General features: G+C 40.9%; 1 protein-coding gene across 16 annotated transcripts in view; it reads right to left on the bottom strand.

Moving 5' to 3' along the window:
* The window catches only part of LOC100021259 (uncharacterized), an 88,418-nt gene that overhangs the window by 7,377 nt on the left and 61,915 nt on the right, over nt 1-19,126 (bottom strand). For 15 of the 16 annotated variants that reach the window (XM_007499264.3, XM_056805721.1, XM_056805714.1 and 12 more), the window contains 9 exons: nt 18,468-18,594; nt 17,636-17,826; nt 15,816-15,906; nt 15,252-15,387; nt 12,788-12,975; nt 11,154-11,309; nt 6,775-6,902; nt 5,095-5,225; nt 2,141-2,235 (listed from right to left, as the gene is read on the bottom strand). In XM_007499264.3, the coding sequence (XP_007499326.2) occupies nt 2,141-2,235; nt 5,095-5,225; nt 6,775-6,902; nt 11,154-11,309; nt 12,788-12,975; nt 15,252-15,387; nt 15,816-15,906; nt 17,636-17,826; nt 18,468-18,594 (1,243 nt within the window). Of the gene's footprint in view, nt 1-2,140; nt 2,236-5,094; nt 5,226-6,774; nt 6,903-11,153; nt 11,310-12,787; nt 12,976-15,251; nt 15,388-15,815; nt 15,907-17,635; nt 17,827-18,467; nt 18,595-19,126 lie in introns of those variants that run through there. The other variant, XM_056805724.1, reaches the window with a different exon arrangement.

The raw sequence follows: 19,126 nt of genomic DNA, 5'->3' as shown, positions 1-19,126 counted from the left end.
ACAGATGCCATGTAGTCAATACACATGTTATATAAAGTAAAACGGTCACACCACACATATACCACATGCACTACACATGTGGCACATGACATACATGTGTGTTACATGATACTATACCCACCACACATACTGTGCATACTATACACACTCCACACATATACATACTATACATATTCCACACACATACATACTATATATACTAAAAGCTGCATACACAGTGCCTCAGGGGTGCCTGAGTAAAGCGTGATGTGTGCAGAGAATAGAGTATTCTTCATCTTGACAATAGTATATTTCCCCAGTGCTTCATGTACTACCATACAAGGTTCTCTCTCTATGACTCTCTGAGCCGTAGTACAGTATTCTTGTCAATTAGTAGGTGAGTAGGCAGGACTTCTAAAAGGCTTACTAAAATCATTAGTTTTTAGTTGCTCAATTCTAATTTTTTTTGATACATTTTTTTTAAGGCCTGACTTTTCTTCATCAGCTTTTGGCTCTTCTTTTCCATTTCTTCTTGCATTGCTTTCAATTTTCCTTCCCACTTTTCCTCTGTCTCTCTTCATTGGTTTTTGAAGTCTTTTTTGAGCTCTTCCAGAATCTGTGTCCAATCCATATTTTCCTTTTGGACTCTGAATGTGTTTGCTTTGCTTTTGCTGTCCCCTTCTTTGTCTGTGCCTTGCTCTTTGTCTCCATAAAAACTCATTAGAGTTAGGTGTTCTTTTTTGTTGTTTGCTCATTTTTCCTATATAATTATAGGTAGGCTCTGTTTTCTGGGAGGTTAGGGGATTCTCTTAAACTGCAGACTGTCCATGATGCTATTCTCAGCTTATTTTCTAAAAGGCTTACTGACTTACCAGTGATCACACACACACACACACACACACAGCTAGTAAGAGTTGTAGGCAAAATATGAATCCAGGAGTCCAGACCTTTGTATTCGGTGTTCTATTCCTCGAAACATGCTTACTCTCACAAACTTTCTGGAACTATACTGTGTTAGGAGGAAGGATGACTATGAAGAATTCAAAGAAATAGGGAAACTCTTATGGAAAGTAAAGTTGGGAAAATAAAGCAGAAACAAAAGGGTATATGGATGTACACACTGACTACAACACATAAATGGAGGTAACTTTAAATGGCCATAAAATATTCCAGTCAAATACAATCAGTGATTGAGCAGCTATCTTTTGGCTTTTGATGTTGTTGTTTTAAAACTTTGCTTTCTGTCTTAGTATTGATTGGTTCCAAGGCAGAAGAGCTCTAAGAGCTAGGCAATGAGGATTAAGTGACTTGCCCAGAGTCACTCAGTTGGGAATTGTCTGACACCACATTTGAATCTAGGACCTCTTATTGTCAAGCCTGAATCTCAATCCATTGAGCCACCGAGGCACCACTGCAAACTACCATTTTTAAAGATTAAAGCATATATTCACAATCTCCTTTTTTGTGCTGTTTTTCTTAAAGAGTTAAAAAAAAGATTTTTTTCAGAGATTTTTCATTTTCATTGGTTATTTTTTTTGTTAGGACAAAATTTATTAACAAAAAATGCAAACATTATTTTGTACCACAGGAAGGAAAGAAACTGGTATTTATTAAGCACCTATTATGCACTGTGCTGTACAAATATTATCTCATTTAACTTTCATAACCATGGGAGATAGATGCTATTTTCCCCATTTGGGAACCTATCCCTATTTTACAGATAAGGAAACTGAGGCATATAGATGTTAAGTGGCTTACACATTGTCACATAGCCAGTAAGAATCTAAGGATATATTTGAACTCAGGTCCAGTGCTCTACTCATTCTTCATTCTATTCACTATTCATTCTGTCACATCTGACTCTTCGTGACCTCATGGACCATAGCACACCAGATCCTTCTGTCCTCCCCTATCTTCTTAAGTCGAAGTTCATGCTCATTGTTACCTTGACCCTGTCTATCCATCTCTAGACAGCGACAAGCTTTTTTGTACATGTCTTAATTCCCTATTAGAATAACCTCCCCAAGGGCAGGGCTCACATTGAATTCATTTCCTCTCTCCCTCAGAACCCTACCCATGATACATGGCCAGTATTTATTGAATGCTCTCCTTTCCCCAGTCTGTTAGGTAATGACTAAGTGGGCCCAAGCTGGACACTTACCTGCAGCACCTCTGGATTAAGACTTGTGAATGTGTCAATGTCCATAGAAATATTGGTTCGAGCCAGGAGCTTCAGGTCTTCCAGAGGTGCACCACCTAAATGAGCAACAGAGAGACTCTCATCACCTCCTTATTTGGGGTTCATAGGGAAAGGGAAAGAGGATGAGGAAATTCTTTGAACTCTGAACTCCTCTCTACCAGTTTAGAATTCTCAGTTCCAGCCTCAGAACATACAGAGACAGAGAAGCCACAGTTCTTCAGGAGCAATAGACCAGGGGTCAGTCTTTAGTACTGCTCAGATTGTCTCCAGGGCCATGGCATAATGGTCCTGGTTATAAAAGAAATCTGAGGACAGCTAGATCACTTGTAGAGAGCCAGGCCTGGTGATGAGAGATCCTGGGTTCAAATTGATCTAGACACTTTGAAAAGAAAATAGAAGAAACAGAAGAGGAGAGAAGAGAAGAATAGAGGAGAGGAAAAGAGAGAAGAGGAGAGGAGAGGAGAGGAGAGAAGAGGAGAGGAGAGGAGAGGAGAAGAGAGGAGAGGAGAAACATGGCCTTAAGGATGGATGCTTAAGGCTTATGGGGACAAGATGTCATTGAGACCCTCCCAAACTCTAGAAATGGTCCTAGAATCACAGAATTTGAGACTTGGAATCCATTTAGTTCATTGCATACACAAAAGGAATCCCCATTATAACAAATTCAGCAAGTGATTTTCACTCTCTGCTTAAAGACTTTTAAGGAAGAAGAATCCATAACCACTTGAGGTAGTCCTTTTCCTTTCTAGATGACTCTTATTGGTAGGAAGTTTTTCCTAACACCAAACCTAAATCTGCCTTTTTGCAATTTTTAACCATCATTTCTAGACCCCTGAACTGGAATCTATATATTTATAATATATTTTATTTATATTGTAATTATTATATAATTATATTCATAATTTAGTTATAACTATCATGTATTAAATTATTTGTAGTTTATAATATAATTATAAAATATATTTATTACATAAAATGGGAATTTGCTTCCCAAGGCAAGAGTCGGGGTCCAGAAAAAACAAAAGGCATTGCTATTACTAGGCTAGAAAACTCCCTGTATCCAAGATCTCTGGATCTCCAGCAGAATTATCTAGATTTCCAGCTCCTCTTAAAGCCTTAAGTCCTATAAATAACCCTCTACTCATCAGCTATTCTTCCACAGGCAAAACTCAAAACTTCTCTGTGTGGCTCTAAAATAAACACCAGGGGAAGAGATCCTTACCCTCAAGGCCTAGTTCATACTTCTTTCCTTCTCCTCCTCTGGGAAGCTTTCCATGATTATCCAGCCCATATTGATTTTATCCTTTCCTTTATTTCAGCACTGACACCTTAGACCCCAAACTCTTTAGCCTAGCACTAGAAGCTCACCCCATATAGAGCTCCAACTTTATTTCATATTACTCTTTCAAAAAACACTTTGTTCTCCAAACTTAACATGACATCTCCTGCCTTCATTAATTTGTTTTGTTTTGTTTTTAAACCCTTACCTTCTGTCTTAGAATTAATACTAAGTATGGGTTCCAAGGCAGAATGGTAAGGGCTGGGCAGTTGGGGTTAAGTGACTTGCCCAGGGTCACAGAGCTAGGAAGTGTCTGAGGCCATATTTGAATCCAGGACCTCCAGTCTCCAGGCTTGGCAGTCTCCGAGGCACTTTGCTGCCCCAACCTGCATTCATTTGTACAGGCCATTCTTGGGTCTAGAATGCATTCCCTCAACTCCTATTTTTATAATCCTTCTCTTTCTCCTCTCAAGAGCCTTCCCTGATTCCCCTTGAGGAAAAGTATTGATTACCCTTTTCAAATATTCCTTGAAAAAACACAAATATTCCTTGAATACTTTGTATTTCTCTTCAGTGCCTACCACTTCCTACCTTATATTACACATATCCTTTGTCTACTGTATTCTCTCATGTAACCCTTGGGAAAGAAAGATGGTGGCCATTTTTTTTATCATTGTGTCCTCAGAACTTGCAATAATGCCTTGTACTTAGTAGGTACTTAATAAATGCTTGAATATGAATTTGTATTGGTATTTGAACTTGTTTGATTTTGTATTGGTATTGAATTAGTATTTGCATTAATAAGTGTTGAATTAGAATTTGGATTGGTCTCTAATTTTCCATGTCTTCATCCTCTCTGGTTTCATCTCCAACCCAATCCTCCCTCCACGATGTAAAGATTAAAATTTAGGAATATGGGGAGACTGAGGCAGGTAGAAATTAGTTTCTCTCTGCAAGGAGTATTATATTTTTTTAGAGGTTTATTAAAGGTTAAAGATTAAAGGAAATACAGAATAAGAGAAAACACGTGCCTAGGCCAGAAGCCTAGACCAGATAACCTCACATCACAGAAGAGATGCATCTGCTCCAAAACGGAAGTCCAAAAAAAGGCCCCAAAATCCTTTGCCACCAGCTTAAATCCTTCCTCGATCTCGGCCCACCTCAGAATTCCCATGAGATTACAAAGCATTTTGGGGAAGTGGAGCAAAGGCTTGTGGGGATTGTAGTCCTGTATTCGAGTCTATTTTTTATAATGAGGAGTATCTTTAACTCATCTTTCCCTCCCACTCCACATATGCAGTTAATTGCCGCATTTTTCCTCAAACACCCCTTGTAGTTATTTCTTCTCTATTCACACACCTACCACTTTTATTCTAGCCTTCTTCACGTGTTTGATCATATACTTTAGGGTTTTGAGCGGCAGACCTGAAGGTGAAGGCATTCCAAAGGTCTTCAGGGGATAGATGGTGAGGAGCTTGGTCTGCCTAGATTGGAGTATCGCAATATAAGGGAGTAATCAGAGAAATCTCTAACAAGCCATAAAGTAGGGCTAGATTGTAGGGCAGCCTTGGGAGCTTGGACTTGTTTCTGGGAATGTTGGGAAGAGAATGAAAGTTTGGTTCTAGGCAAATCTCACCCAGGTAGGGCCGGATGTAGTGGTAATAGGTGATTGTGCCATTGGACCCCGGAAAGGCCTTCTTGGCTTTCTCATAAAGGTCATCCTTCCTCTCTTGAGCACAGGAGGAGATGTCAAGGGCTCCTGCCCGCCTAGAGGAAGCAAGAAGAGTCAGGATGGAGCTGACAGGTTCACATTCCGCTTTTGATACTTCATTGCCTTCTCCATGCCCTCATCCCACTGATTTTCACCTTCTGCTTAAAGACTTTTAGAGAGGGAGAATCCATAACCACTTGAGGTAGTTCTTTTCCTTTGTGGATGGCTCTTATTGGTAGGAAGTTTTTTCCTAACACCAAACCTAAATCTGCCTTTTTGCAATTTTTAACCATCATTTCTAGACCTCTGGACTGGAATCCAGATATTTATAATATTTTTATTTATATTATAATTATTATATAATTCTATTTATAATTTAGTTATAACTATTGTGTGTTAAATTATTTATAATTTATAATATAATTATAAAATATATTTATTACATAAAATGGGAATTTGCTTCTCAAGGCAAGAGTCAGGATCCAGAAAAAAAGTCAGGTAGTCAACCTGAGCTGTATTCTACAGGGCTAACTAGCTCTGTGACTTTGATTCTCTTTCCAAAACAATTCATTTTCCCCCACTTTGTGCCATGCAGAAGAAGGATGATTTTCTAAGTAGAAGAAAGGCAGCATAACACAGTAGAAACCAACAGCATCACAGCTTGAACACCTGGGTTCAAATCCCAATTCTGGCATTTTCTGGCTATGGAACCCTGGGCAAGTCCCTTCAACTCTCTTAATCTATTTCTTCATCTGTAAAACGAAAGCAATAATACTTGCATGGTCTACATCACAAGACTGCTATGAGGAAAAAGCTTTATAAATTATAAATTGTCACATAAATTCAAGCCCTTATTATTTTTATTATATGATCATGGGATGACAGATTTAGAGATGATCAAAACTACTGATTGGGTTTAACCCTCTCATTTTTACAGTGAAGAAACCAAGACTGAAAATAGTTAAGTGACTTGACCAGGGTCACAAAGGTAGTATCTGAGACAAGATTTGAACCCCTAGTCTTCTTGATTCTAATTTAAACATTATTTACCACTTCACCTAGCTGCCTTATTACTTTACTATGTGAACTCCTGGGAGATCTAACATCATGGTCACATGGGCATGATTAGGGGTACAATGGGAGAATAATGAGCTCCCTTTCTAAGTCTGTAGTGGGGGAAGCACAGCTGTTCAAAGGTGGAGAAGTACAGGGTTAACTTCCCTCCTTTCTGAATCTCCCCAAAGAAGGCCTAGTAGACCAGGAATGTGCTTCCTCCTCCACCCCTCTGCCTTCAGAATCCTGAGTTTTCTTCAAAACTCCACCCAGATCTGAGTTTGAATTCCAGCTTTGACTTTGGGCAAGAAAGTCACTTTCTGGGCCTCAGTTTCTTCCTCTGTAAAATGGGGGGGGGGGATTTGGACCAGATCATCTCTAAGGTTTCTTATAGACTCAGATGCTTTAGAAGTTTATAAACTCAAGTTTGGGAAGCACCAGAGAGCTCTTCCCAATGGTCTGGCTTATTGGGCATTTGCCTAGTTAGGTTATGACCCAACCCTCAGCCAACCCAATGCAGGATTTACTGGTGCTCTCCCCAGGTACACTCACCTCAGCTCCATAGGTCGAATAGCTTCGATCTGTCGGGGGCTCATCCAACAGAGACGAAAACCACCAATGGCCACCAGCAAGGCTCCTGTCACTGTGCCATTCAGTTCCAAGTATTTTTTGATGACAGCCTGTGAAAGAGCCATGGCTCCTTATTCCTGCAATAAACTCTTTAATTTCCCCAAATGCTCTCTTATGTATTTTCAAGAAGAAACCTTTTTTTTTTAACTCCTATTTTCTGTTATAATTACAACTCCAAGAAAGAAGGGCAAAGGCTAGGCAAATGGGGTGAAGTTACTTACCCAGGATCACACAGCTAGGAAATGTCTGAATGTGCCAAACTGGAGCTCAGGCCCTCTCAAGTCCAGGCCTAGCTCTCTGCCCAATGTGCGTGCTACCCACTTTCTCCCAGAAGCATCCTTCTAAAATAGAAAAGGTCTGGGACTTATAGTCAGAAGTCCTGGCCGTATTCCAATCCTGGGTCTGCCACTCACTGGCCTTGTATCTATGGCCACACCATCTTAACCTCTCCCAGAGTCAACTTCCTCACTGGAAAAATGGAATCCCATCTAGCTCACAGCATGGGAACAATCGTCATCTCCATGGAAGCTGGCAAGGATCCTCCCAGGGTTGTTACCTCCATTGCATAAATGGGATAATGAAGGCTTAGAGAATGGGGAAGTCACTTGCTCAAGGTCACACAGGGAGTGGCAGAACCAGCAGGAATAGGAAGTCTGGTTTCCTCTAAGTCTCACATGAGATAATGGATGTAAAGCACTTTGTGGGGCTTAGAGTGTTATATAAAAATGCCAGTTATTGTTTTATCTCATCATCGACAACTTCATCCTTATTAGCCTCCAGTCACTAAGTGTCCAATCTGGTGATGACACCATTCCTTCAGTCTTCTGCTGAGCTTGAGCGATATTTAAGTAAAGGAGGATACTGAAGGGCAGCTAGGTGTTGCAGTGAATAGAGAATTGGCCCTGGAGTCAGGAAGACTCATCTTGCTGGCTTCAGACATCTCCTAGCTGTGTGACCCTGGGCAAGTCATTTAACCCTATTTGTCTCCATTCCCTCATCCTTAAAATGAACTGGAAGAGGAAATGGCAAACCCCCAAATGGGGTCACAAAGAGTAGGACATAACCTAAATGACTGAATAACAACCACAAAGGGGAGTGTTGGTAAATATTTAATAGGCTGGGGGGGATGCATGCACACATATATTAATCTTTATTAATAATATATTAATAATTAATTCTTAAGTAGAGACAAAAAACAAAATAATTAGACAAGCCTTGATTTTTAAGTGCAAGGTGATTCACCTTCTCCTGTCAGGGGAGCCCTGTCCAGGAAGGAAAGGTTGCTGTCTCCCAGAGTGACCAGCTCTCTCCATTAACTAGGAGCATCAGATCAAATTGGTACAGAACCATAAGGGATCTTAGAGGTCACCTAATCCCACTCCCTCATCTTACAGATGATGAAACTGAAGCCACGAGAGGTTGGGGCTTACTCAAGATTACAAGGAGAGAGAGTGGAAGAGCCAGTAATTGAACTCAGGTTCCAAGACTCCTCTAAGTTTAGCACTCTTTCCACAACACAATGAGGTAGGGAACAGGATTCTCCTACGTCCTAGGAAACTCCTAACCCCATCTGACCTGCCTGAAGCATAAACCAATTTTCCATTCGTTCAGAAGAAACAAGCCTAGAGTTCTTCAAAAGAAACTTCTTATTGATCCCAGGAAAAGTTTCTACAAAAATGTCATTCAGTCATTTCTGACTCTCATTAACCCAATTTAGGGTTTTCTTGGCAAGATGCTGGAGTGGTTTGCCATTTTCTTTTCCAGTTCATTTTACAGATGAAGAAATGGAGGCAAACAGGATTGAGTGACTTGCTGGGGATGCCACAAGTAGTGAGTGTCTGTGGTCAGATTTGACCTGTAGTTGAGTCTTCCTGATTCCAAGCCCTGTGTTCTATGTACTGTGTCATCTAACTGCTATAAATGAGTGATTATTAAGCTTATTGTGTCCTGGGCATTGTATTAGACACTGAGAATACACAACAAACAAGCAAAAGAAAAAGAACCCAACAACCTCAAGGAACTCACATTCTATTGGGAAGAAGTGACATGGACATAGAAAATTAAATACAAGTACTAATAACTGGAGGGAGTCAGGGGAGTCTTATTCTAGATGATGGCTTGTGAGCTGGCTACAAAGGCAGTTAGGGATTCTAGAAGTGGAGAAGAGGAGAGAATACATTCCAGCCAAGAGGTGGCCCCATCCTCAGGAAGCTCATCGACTGACAAGGGTATCCAAACAGTATCTAACCATGCCAGTCTTCCCCAAAACCTTCCAGGGCTCCACTTTCCTAAAATACAAATGCCCTAGCCCAATGACTTCCAGGTTATCTTTTTTTTTTTTAACCCTTACCTTCTATCTTAGAACTGATTAACAGCAAGTCCTAGGCAATTGGGGATCAAGTGACTTTCTCACAGTCATACAGCTAGGAAGTGCCTGAGGTCATATTTGAACCCAGAACCTCCCATCTTCAGGTCCGGCACTCTATCCACTGAGCCATCTTGCTGTGCTGCTTTCAGATAATTTTCATAAATTCCCTTAATCTACCTTTCCAGCCTTATTTCATATTACTCTTCTATGTGTTCTTTACATTCCAATCCAAATGAACTCTTCAGGGTTCTGTCATCTTGCCCTCTCCTACCTTCCATATACTTGCACATGCTGTCCCTCATCTTGGTGGCACGATGGATAGAGTACTGGGTCTAGAGTCTAGAATAACTGAGTTTCAATCCAGGCTCAGAGATTTACTAACTGGATGACTCTGGACAAGCTACTTAACCTCTCTCTGCCTCTGATTCTTCAACTGTAAAAGGAAGAAGCTAATAGAATCTACTTCCCAGGGTTGTTGTGAGGGTCAAATGAGGTAAGAATTGTAAAGTACTTGCCTTAACACATAGTAAGCACTGTTTCCTTCCTTCCTTCTCCATCTCTGGAATAGACTCCTCTCAAATGTCCATTTATTGATCTTTCCTCCACTCCCCCAACGCATTTGTTTATTATTAAATTTTTTTACTTGCAGCTTCTCTTTATTTTTAATCAATTAATTAATTCATTAATTTTTAAAAGATATTTTTCAATGTTTACATGATTCATTTTCTTTCCCTCCCCTATTCCCTCCCCCCTCCCAGATCCAACAAGCAATTCCAACCCATTTCTTTAAACTGAAGGACTTAGAACTGAAAGGAAACTTCCTCATTTGGCAAGAGAGAGGGGGAGGTCACAGTGGTATTCAGTAACATAGTTGAGATTCAACCCAAAGTCCTTGGACTCCCAGGCTGGAGGGTTCCTTTCACTCCAACAAGAGGTCTCTCATGTTTTCCCCCCCAAAACCTTCCCTAATAATCTTAACTGCGAGCACACCATAGATCATATGAATTTGTCATTTTCTAAGTTAATATGCAGATTGCAGGGATCCATTTCTATTTGAGTTTGACATCACCAACCTAGACCAACCCTCTCATTTGAGGTTTGAAGAGATTAAATGACTTGCTTGTGGTCCCACAGGTCTCAAATGACAAACTTGGAAATTGAACAAATATTCTGTGACACCAAATCCAATACACTTTCCACTATAACACATTCTCTCGAGTCATTTTGTTTGACCTAACTTAACTCACAATTTCTGATTTGTTATTTTGTAATTATTAATTATTTTCATATATCTCATCCTTCTACTAGACTATACTATCTCTGCTGAAAGAGGCTTTCGTTTCTAGTTTTTGCATCCATAGGACCTTGTACAAAACCTTACCCAGGGAGGGGGGGAGGGGGAAGAAAATGATCTTTGTTTCCAGTGAATAATGTATGAAAATGACCAAATAAAATAATGTTTAAACACAAAAAAACCTTACCAATAATAAATAGGCATTTAATAAATGTTAAATTAATGTGACTTGATTTTTTAAAAGTCCTTTCCTTCCATTTTTGAATCAATATTATATATTAGTTCCAAGGCAGAAGAGCAGGAAGGGTTAGACAAAAGGTGTTAAATGAGTTGCCCAAAAGTCACATAGCTAGGAAGTGTCTGAGGCAGTTTTGAACCCAGGATCTCCCACCTCTAGGCCTGGCTCTCAATCCACTGAGCTAACTAGCTACCCCCTGATTTGACTTGATTTGAATTGAATTGAAGACTTACTCTACAGACAAAGGATGAGGCAAGTCATTAGATTTCTCTGGACCTCAGTTTCTTCATTTGTGAAATTACAGAGCAAGGGGTAGGAAGGAATGAACCTGTTCCCTAAGGTACCTCCAAGTTCTTTCACTGTCTGAGACAGGAGAGTCAAGTCAAATGCTAATCCCTCACCTGAGTCTGGTTCTCCATAGCTACATCAGAACCCAGCAAAGCCACCACAGTGTCCCCAGATGTGATGTTCCAATGACTGATTTCATCATTGGAGTACAGGTAGACCAAGGAGGCGATCAGTTTCAGTTGGTCCTCAGGAACACCCCTTGGATAGATCTGGGAGAGGGAGAGAGCGGCCCAATGATTACAGAAAGCTGTGGGAGCCTATTCTCCCAACTCTGGTCAATATACTTCTAGGATAAGACCTCTTATAGAAACTACATCTCCATGTATGCAAACAATGGGCCCCCATTTATTCTGCTAGATATAATCACATTTAGATCATGGCACTCCTCTAGTTCCCATTGCTGAATTCGATCAAGCTCAGATTTCTCTGCCTGATTTTCATGGACCTTCATAATCTGCTCTCAATGTCTCTCTCTGGCCTGAAGTCTCATTGTTCTCCATCATGCTCCTCTTTCTGTCCAAAGCTATAACCTCACAAGCACTTCAGGTGGCACAGATACATTTGTGGGCATGCAGGTCCTAGATAAAAAAGGCTCTCTGTTCCAGCTCCTCAATTACTTAGGAAGGAGACCTTGAGCCACAGTTCCACAGAATCTAGGAAAACTGGAATTTCTGGAGTAATGGGACTTTCTCTCCACCTTTGTAGTCTTGCCAAGGACTTTTCTTCTGTGATATGAATTTTATATTAAATTTATTTTTATAAATATATAAATATAAATTTATATCTAAATTTATATTAAATTCTGTGATAGGAGAATGAAAGGGGAAAAATACATCCACTTCTGCCACCAGGTGACTAAGCTGTCAATTAGTATTGGTAATGGTAGAACACTCTAATTAAAAAAAAAAACACATTCATTACATGTCCTTATACTGATATATTGGTTATCCTTAGCTAGTTGGTGAGGAGAGAGACAGAGAGAGAGAGACAGAGAGCCAGAGAGCCAGAGAGAGACAGAGAGAGACAGAGACAGAGACAGAGAGACAGAGACAGAGACAGAGAGACAGAGACAGAGAGAGAGACAGAGAGAGAGAGAAAGACAGAGAGAGACAGAGACAGAGAGAGAGAGACACAGAGAGAGAGAGAGAGAGACAGAGACAGAGACAGAGAGAGAGAGATACAGAGAGAGAGAGAGAGAGAGAGAGAGAGAGACAGAGACAGAGACAGAGACAGAGACAGAGAGAGAGAGAGAGAGAGAGAGAGAGAGACAGAGAGACAGAGAGACAGAGAGACAGAGACAGAGACAGAGAGAGAGAGTGGTCTCTTTCCTTCATTTCTCTGTGTCTCATCACTATTTCTGAGACGTTGCTAACACAATTCTTGTATGCATGCCTTTGTTCCTCAGACAGCTTACATTTATTCTGCTCTGCTAAGGTGGCTCTCTCATACCAAACATTGATGGATAATGTAAATCCCCATATACCTTCAACATTTTTACTCCCTCCTGTCATGGCACCACCATTAGCCCTTCATTCCTTGGTATAATCATTGTTTTCTCTTGGCTCCACTTTTTAAAAACATCGTGTTCCTTACCTCCAAACATGAATATCTCAGGGTTACTGTGTACTGAGTCTAACCAACACTTTCCTCTGAGATAGAGGGGAGAGTGCAGCAGAAGGGCCAGTACCTCACCGAGTTTCCCCTTGACAACACGTTGGCACTCTCTTGGCAGAGGGTGCTGGAGCAGTGGGTGGAGATTAGCTTTCAGGACCTTGCTTCCCAAGCAAGTCTTAAGTTGTTTGCAGTCATAACGGACCATGAATAATTCGTCCTGGATCACCTGTGCTGTGATATTTCCGCGATAGCATTTTTTCCCTAAGGTCCAAGAAGCAGATGAAGAGAGGAGGTAAGAATTGCTCCTCAGTGATAACTCTAACACATGCCCAAATCTAAATTCTGATCCTAAATTGAAACCTAACTTCAACCCAACCCTCATCAAGTCCAACCCCAACTTCAACTCCAGCACTAACCCAAAACCCACTTCTGTATTCGACCCAAAGCCTAATCTTGATGACAACCAATGAGTAAATGGAAGCCCAGTCCCAACTTGAGCCCCAAATTCTAACCTTGCATCTAGCCCTAAATAGAGCCTCCACATCCCATCAGCCTATCAAACTCCCCATATCTAAACCATTAGACCTTACCACACCCTATCAGACCCTTAATGCACCAAACCTTTTACCTTAATTCTTTATCTAACCTTAACTTTCTTTTAACTTTCATTCCCACCTGAGACATAGTCTAAACACAACCTTGATCTCATAGTAATTTCAAGCTTAATCTTATTTTTCTGCCTCTAACTATTTTTTTTAAACCCTTACCTTCCGTCTTGGACTCAATACTGTGTATTGGCTCCAAGGCAGAAGAGTAGTAAGGGCTAGGCAATGGGGGTCAAGTGACTTGCCCAGGGTCACACAGCTGGGAAGTGTCTGAGGCCAGATTTTAACCTAGGACCTCCCATCTCTAGGTCTGGCTCTCAATCCACTGAGCCACCCAGCTGCCCCCTGCCTGTAACTTTAACTTTAATGCCAACATTAACTTTGAACCCCAACTCAATCTGAAATTCAACCCCAACCTCAATTTGACCCCTAAACCTAGCTATAATCTCAAACCTCACCTCAAATCCAGCCATATTCCCTGGCTCAGCCTCTCACCCATCCCTAACAACTCAATAGGATAAGGTAATTCTTCCAAGTTTCTGAGCCATAAGGATACTCCTGGATGTTGGTCCTTTTTAGTTAGTCTCAGGGAGAGAAGTGATCATGTCTCTCATAGTCTCCAGGGGGAAGAGGGCATTGACTTCATGAATATAGAAAATCAGCCATGGGGGAGGCAGGGAGTGAAAGAACAGAGGGCTAATTCTATCCCTGACAAAGAAATCTATTTGATCACTCCAAGTAGCCTCAATAAACAGAATTTCAGGTTTTCTGCATTGATGATATAAGGTATGTGTCATTTGAGCCCAAAGCCTTATTTCTCTGTAGGCCTTCAAATATTCACCAGTCTGACAAGTCTTCCCACAGTCTTTTAGTCCTCCTTAATTTTCTTCTTCCTAGTTTTCCTCAAAACCTTTCCCCTACAAAATCCTCCTCTTTGCCACAACCTCCTCTTTTCAAACTCCTCATCCCCATTTTTTAACATCCTTTTCCTTCTTCCTACAATCTCCTCTCCCCAGCCTCTTCCTCTCACTTTCTCCCTCCTCTCATTCCATTCTCTCTTTCCTCCTTTCATTATCTCTCCTAGAAAACTGCCATGAAGGTTAAGGCAACTAGGTGGCTCAGTGGATAGAGGCCTGGAGATGGGAGGTCCTGGGTTCAAATTTGATCTCGGATACCTCCTAGATCCTGGGCTAGTGATCCCCAAATTGCCTAGTCCTTATTGCTCTTCTGCCTCGGAACTATACTTATAGTATCAATTCTAAGACAGAAGGTAAGGGAAAAGAAGAGAAATGAAAGAAAAGAAGAGAAGAGGAGAGGAGAGGAGAGGAGAGGAGAGGAGAGGAGAGGAGAGAAGAGGAGAGGAGAGAAGAGGAGAGGAGAGAAGAGGAGAGGAGAGGAGAGGAGAGGAGAGGAGAGGAGAGGAGAGGAGAGGGCAGTTTGTGGAACAGCAGATAGAACTAAACCTGGATTTAGGAAAACTGAGTTCAAATCCAGCCTTAGATACTTATTAGCTATGCAGCCTGGGCAAGTCATTTGGCATCTGCTTGCCTCGGTTTCCTCAACTGTAAAAGGGAATAATCACAGCACCCCCCCTTCCCCCCCCCCTCCCCCATCGTGTTGATGTGATGACCAAATAAAATAGTATTTGTATGCACAATGCCTGGCTCATGTAAGTGCTAGGTATATGCATATTCTCTTCTTAGTCCTCCCCCCCACACAAAAGGCAAAAAAACTACACACAGCATTACCCCCTCAGTACCCCTACCTCAAGTTCATCTTCATTTCTTTTTGACTCTGGTCCCAGAGCAACAATACTTTGACTTACTTGTTAAGAAACAAAAAATCAGTAACAAAGAAGGGCCCCTATCTGACTCTGGATGCCAGGGGGCTGATCTTGGGGGAAGGGACCAGAATCCAAGGCCTTCCACTAACCTGTCATTTGGCTGGTTCTTGACGCTGATAATTCTTGAGCGAGGAAGGAATCAACAAAGTTTTGGACATGACTCCTTGGTAGGCTTCCGGCTTGGTATCTAGCAACTACATCCCGAAAGAAATCCTTACTTACATCCTGGGTGGAGAGAGAAAAGGTAGGTGAAGTGTCTCTCATTATTTCCTCCATGTTAATTCATCAGTGGCCAGAATGGATTAGTCAGCCATTCAAAAAGCATTTAATAAATATCTGTTATGTGCCAGGTACTGTGTTAGGTACTGGAGATAGGAAAACAAAATAAAAATATTTCCTGCCCTTAAGGAGCTTATGTTCTATTAATGGAGACAATATAACATAAATAAATAACTACAAATATATATGAAAATAAATGCAAGATGAATTGGGAAGGAAGGCACCATCTTCTGGAAGGAACAAGAAAGGTGTTGCTTGAGCAGAGTTTTATAAGACACAGGGGATTTTAAAAGGCCTTCTCTCATTAGCTTTTGAAGCCTCTCATTCTCAGCTAGGGTCCCATGTCTAGCTACCATTCTCCTCAGGGTCCCTACCTTATTCACCATCTTCCACAGAATAGGGTTGATATAAAAAGCCAGGGGTCCAAGACTCCAAAGTTTGCCAAGATTCCAAGATCCAGGAGTCCTGCAACACAAAGGGAAAAAAGAAAGGGACTAGAGATTGAGGAAGGAAACTTCCTGGACTCCAATTTATTTGGAGGCAGCTGGGGACATGAGAGGGACATGGGAGAGAAGGATATGGCTTGGCATTTGTGAACATTATCAGTATCCTATGGGATGGATTGAATTACTCAGCTTTTTTGAGATGATGGGAATTTTGGACCGATTTTATATTCCTTTTTTTGTTCCTGTGAGCAGAGCAGGGAAAAGTTAATTAATGTATATTTTTGGTAAGAATGTGGACAGTATACCTCCAAATTTGCCATGTGATCAGAAAGTTTCTTAAAAGACTGAAAATGAGTCTGTGATTGCAGATCAGACCAATAAGCTCTGACCAGATTGTCTATGTTAGGCTAATCCTAAATCATAAGGGAAGCTAGGTAGCACAATGGATAGAGCGCCAGTCCTGGAGTTAGGAAGATCTGAATTCAAATCTGTCTTCAGTCATTTACTAGCTATGTAACCCTGAGCAAGTCACTTTTTAAAAAATTATTATTTTATTTTCCCATTTACATGTAGTAACAATTTTCAACATCTTTTCTCAAATTATAAGATCCAAATTGCCTTCCTTCCTTCCCCAATTCCAGATATGGTAAGCAATTTGATCTGAGTTCTACACATATCATGTAAAATATATTTCCATATTATTCATTGTTGTAGAGTAAAACCCAAATAAAATGAAGAGAAAAATTGCATGCTTTGATCTTCATTTCTACTCCAACAGTTCTTTCTCTGGAGGTGGAAGCATTCCCCATCATAAGTCCTTCAGAATTGTTCTTGATCATTGTATTGCTGAGAATAAGTTTTTTGCAGGTGATCATCATATATTATTGCTCTTACTGTGCACAATGTTCTGCTTCTGCTTATTTCACCAATTACATGTAAAAGCAAATTTCCACATAAGACTTCCCAAGTTATATGATCCACATCGTCTCCCTTATTCCTTCCCACCTCCCTCCTGGAACTGGCAAGTAACTCATTTAAACCAGGACAACTTAGAAAGACCTCTTGCAGAAGGTGGGACTTGGGCTGAATCTTAAAAGAAACCATGGAAACCTTGGGGTGGGAGTGAGAAGAGAGATGAATCAGACATTGCTATAGCTGACATTTCTAGTACAATATTAAATAAGGGCAGGGATAATGATCATCCCTGCTTTACCCCTCATCTTATTGGAAAGGGTTTTAGTTTATTTTCATTATAGATAATGCTTGCTGATAGTTTTAGATAGGTGCCACTTATCACTTTAAGGAAGATTCCATTTATTCCAATACCTAGGATTATGAAAGAACCAATTTTATGAAATAAAGAATTGAATTTTCCCCATCCAAATTCATAGACTCTATAATATCTATCTGCAGAGCCCTTGGTAGGGGCTATAGATCCCAGCTTAAGAACCCCTACTTTAATTATTGGGGGAACCAACCACACACCTTAGCTCTTCAATTAACCAGGTAAATTGCATTTCCCTATATCCCTTGGCACACTATTAATTCAGCCTAAGAGACTCATAGAATGTCAAAGTTAGAAGAGACTTATGGCACCAACTTCCTTATTGAATAGAGCAAAAAATAGGGGCCCAGAGAGAGACATGTGACTTGGCTACAGTCATACAGCAGCTGGAGTTTGCTGAATGGGTTAGTGTATAAAAGTCCTCTGGATGTTCTAAAACAGAATCAGTATTTGGACAGCCTACCCCAGTGACGTGGTCCCACTGTGAAGGAGCGTGTTGAGGGCATCCTGCTGTCCTGCTGTTAGTTGTGCACAGTGCTTCAGGTTGTCTAGAATGTGAGGGTCAGACTCCAGGATGACAGCTGGCTCCATGTCACAGACCAAGCCGCCCAAATAGGTCAGATCCTCTTTGCTCAGATTGGTACCAGGATTTCCCTGCAAGATCAAAAAGAATTAAAACAAAGTAGTGAATCATCAGATATTAGCACTACAAGGAGTTTTCCCTCTTGATGTCAGTCTATACAAAGGTATGAAGGGGGAAGATAATATGTCATGTAAGGGAGAACATTAACAAGGCTAATTTGGATGGTACATGGGGGATATAATGCACAATCATCCTGAAAAGGAGGGGTAGAGCCAGGGCTTAAAATACCAGAGGAATTTGAATATTATCCAAGGGCAATGGGGAGTCACTGAAGTTTCTTGAACAAGAGAGTTAACACTCTGCATCTTCTGCCCTAATATCACCAATGACATATTTCTTCTCTGAGTCTCAGTCTCCTCCTTGGTCAAATGAGGAAGTTGAAATAGATGATCTCTCAAGTCCTAAAATTCCATGAATTCAATAACCAGGTGGTGATATTAAGTTACAGAGTTCACACTGTAAGTCAGTGGCTGAGCCAGGGCTAAAATTCAGATCTCCTGGCTCCTAGCCCAGGACTTGTTTGACTAGTTACCTTTTTAACTAGGGTTTGTCTTTCTTTCCCATGACCATGTCATTTTCTTCCAGTTCCAGTCCCCATTTCCCTCCCTGCTTTTGGCATTTTCCTGGGATATAATGGAAGAAATGTCTGTACCAGACAAGCCTGGGACACGTTCAATAGCTCCCTCTTCTGAGCTGACAGTCCAGACAGGAGGTTAAGATTCCCTTGGGAAGCCCTGCTGATGAACTCTCGGCACTTGGCTCCATCCACTTTTCTCAGACTGTCGGAAATACAAATTGTTTTGAATTGCCACCAAGATCCAAACCTTTCCCCTTCCCATTTCCCCTATCCAACCTACCTGGAAGAATGTGGGATTTGGGAGAGGCTAATATTGAGGTACAGAGGAAGAGCTGGGGTGATACAAGATTTATGGCAAAGACAAGTTAGGTACCACACCCAACTGTGGAAGGGAATACATTCCCTATTATGGGAAGAGTTTCATCAGGACTAATTTACTCTCTATTAGAGAAGCTCAGGTTGGATAAAATTAAATAATTTCCAAGATCTCTTCCAGTCCTAGAAATTTATGAGTTTATGATTCTGTGCATTTTCTGTTCCAAGTAGACTCTAGGGAGAGGATAGCCTAAGTGTGTAACATCTTACACAGTGTGATAAGTGGGTAAGTGATAGTTGGTGGAGAAAGGCTGGGAAATATTTGATTTTGACCCTCTCCTCACACTTCACAATGAGTAATTTGGGCAAGTTCTCTCATTTGATACAATGGACAGAGCAGTGATGGTGAACCTTTTAGA

This window comes from Monodelphis domestica, chromosome 7 (genome assembly GCF_027887165.1).
Source record: "Monodelphis domestica isolate mMonDom1 chromosome 7, mMonDom1.pri, whole genome shotgun sequence".
NCBI classification, from domain to species: Eukaryota; Metazoa; Chordata; class Mammalia; order Didelphimorphia; family Didelphidae; genus Monodelphis; species Monodelphis domestica.
The sequence above is the reverse complement of the archived record's forward strand: the minus strand, read 5'-3'. Positions and strand labels throughout refer to the sequence as shown.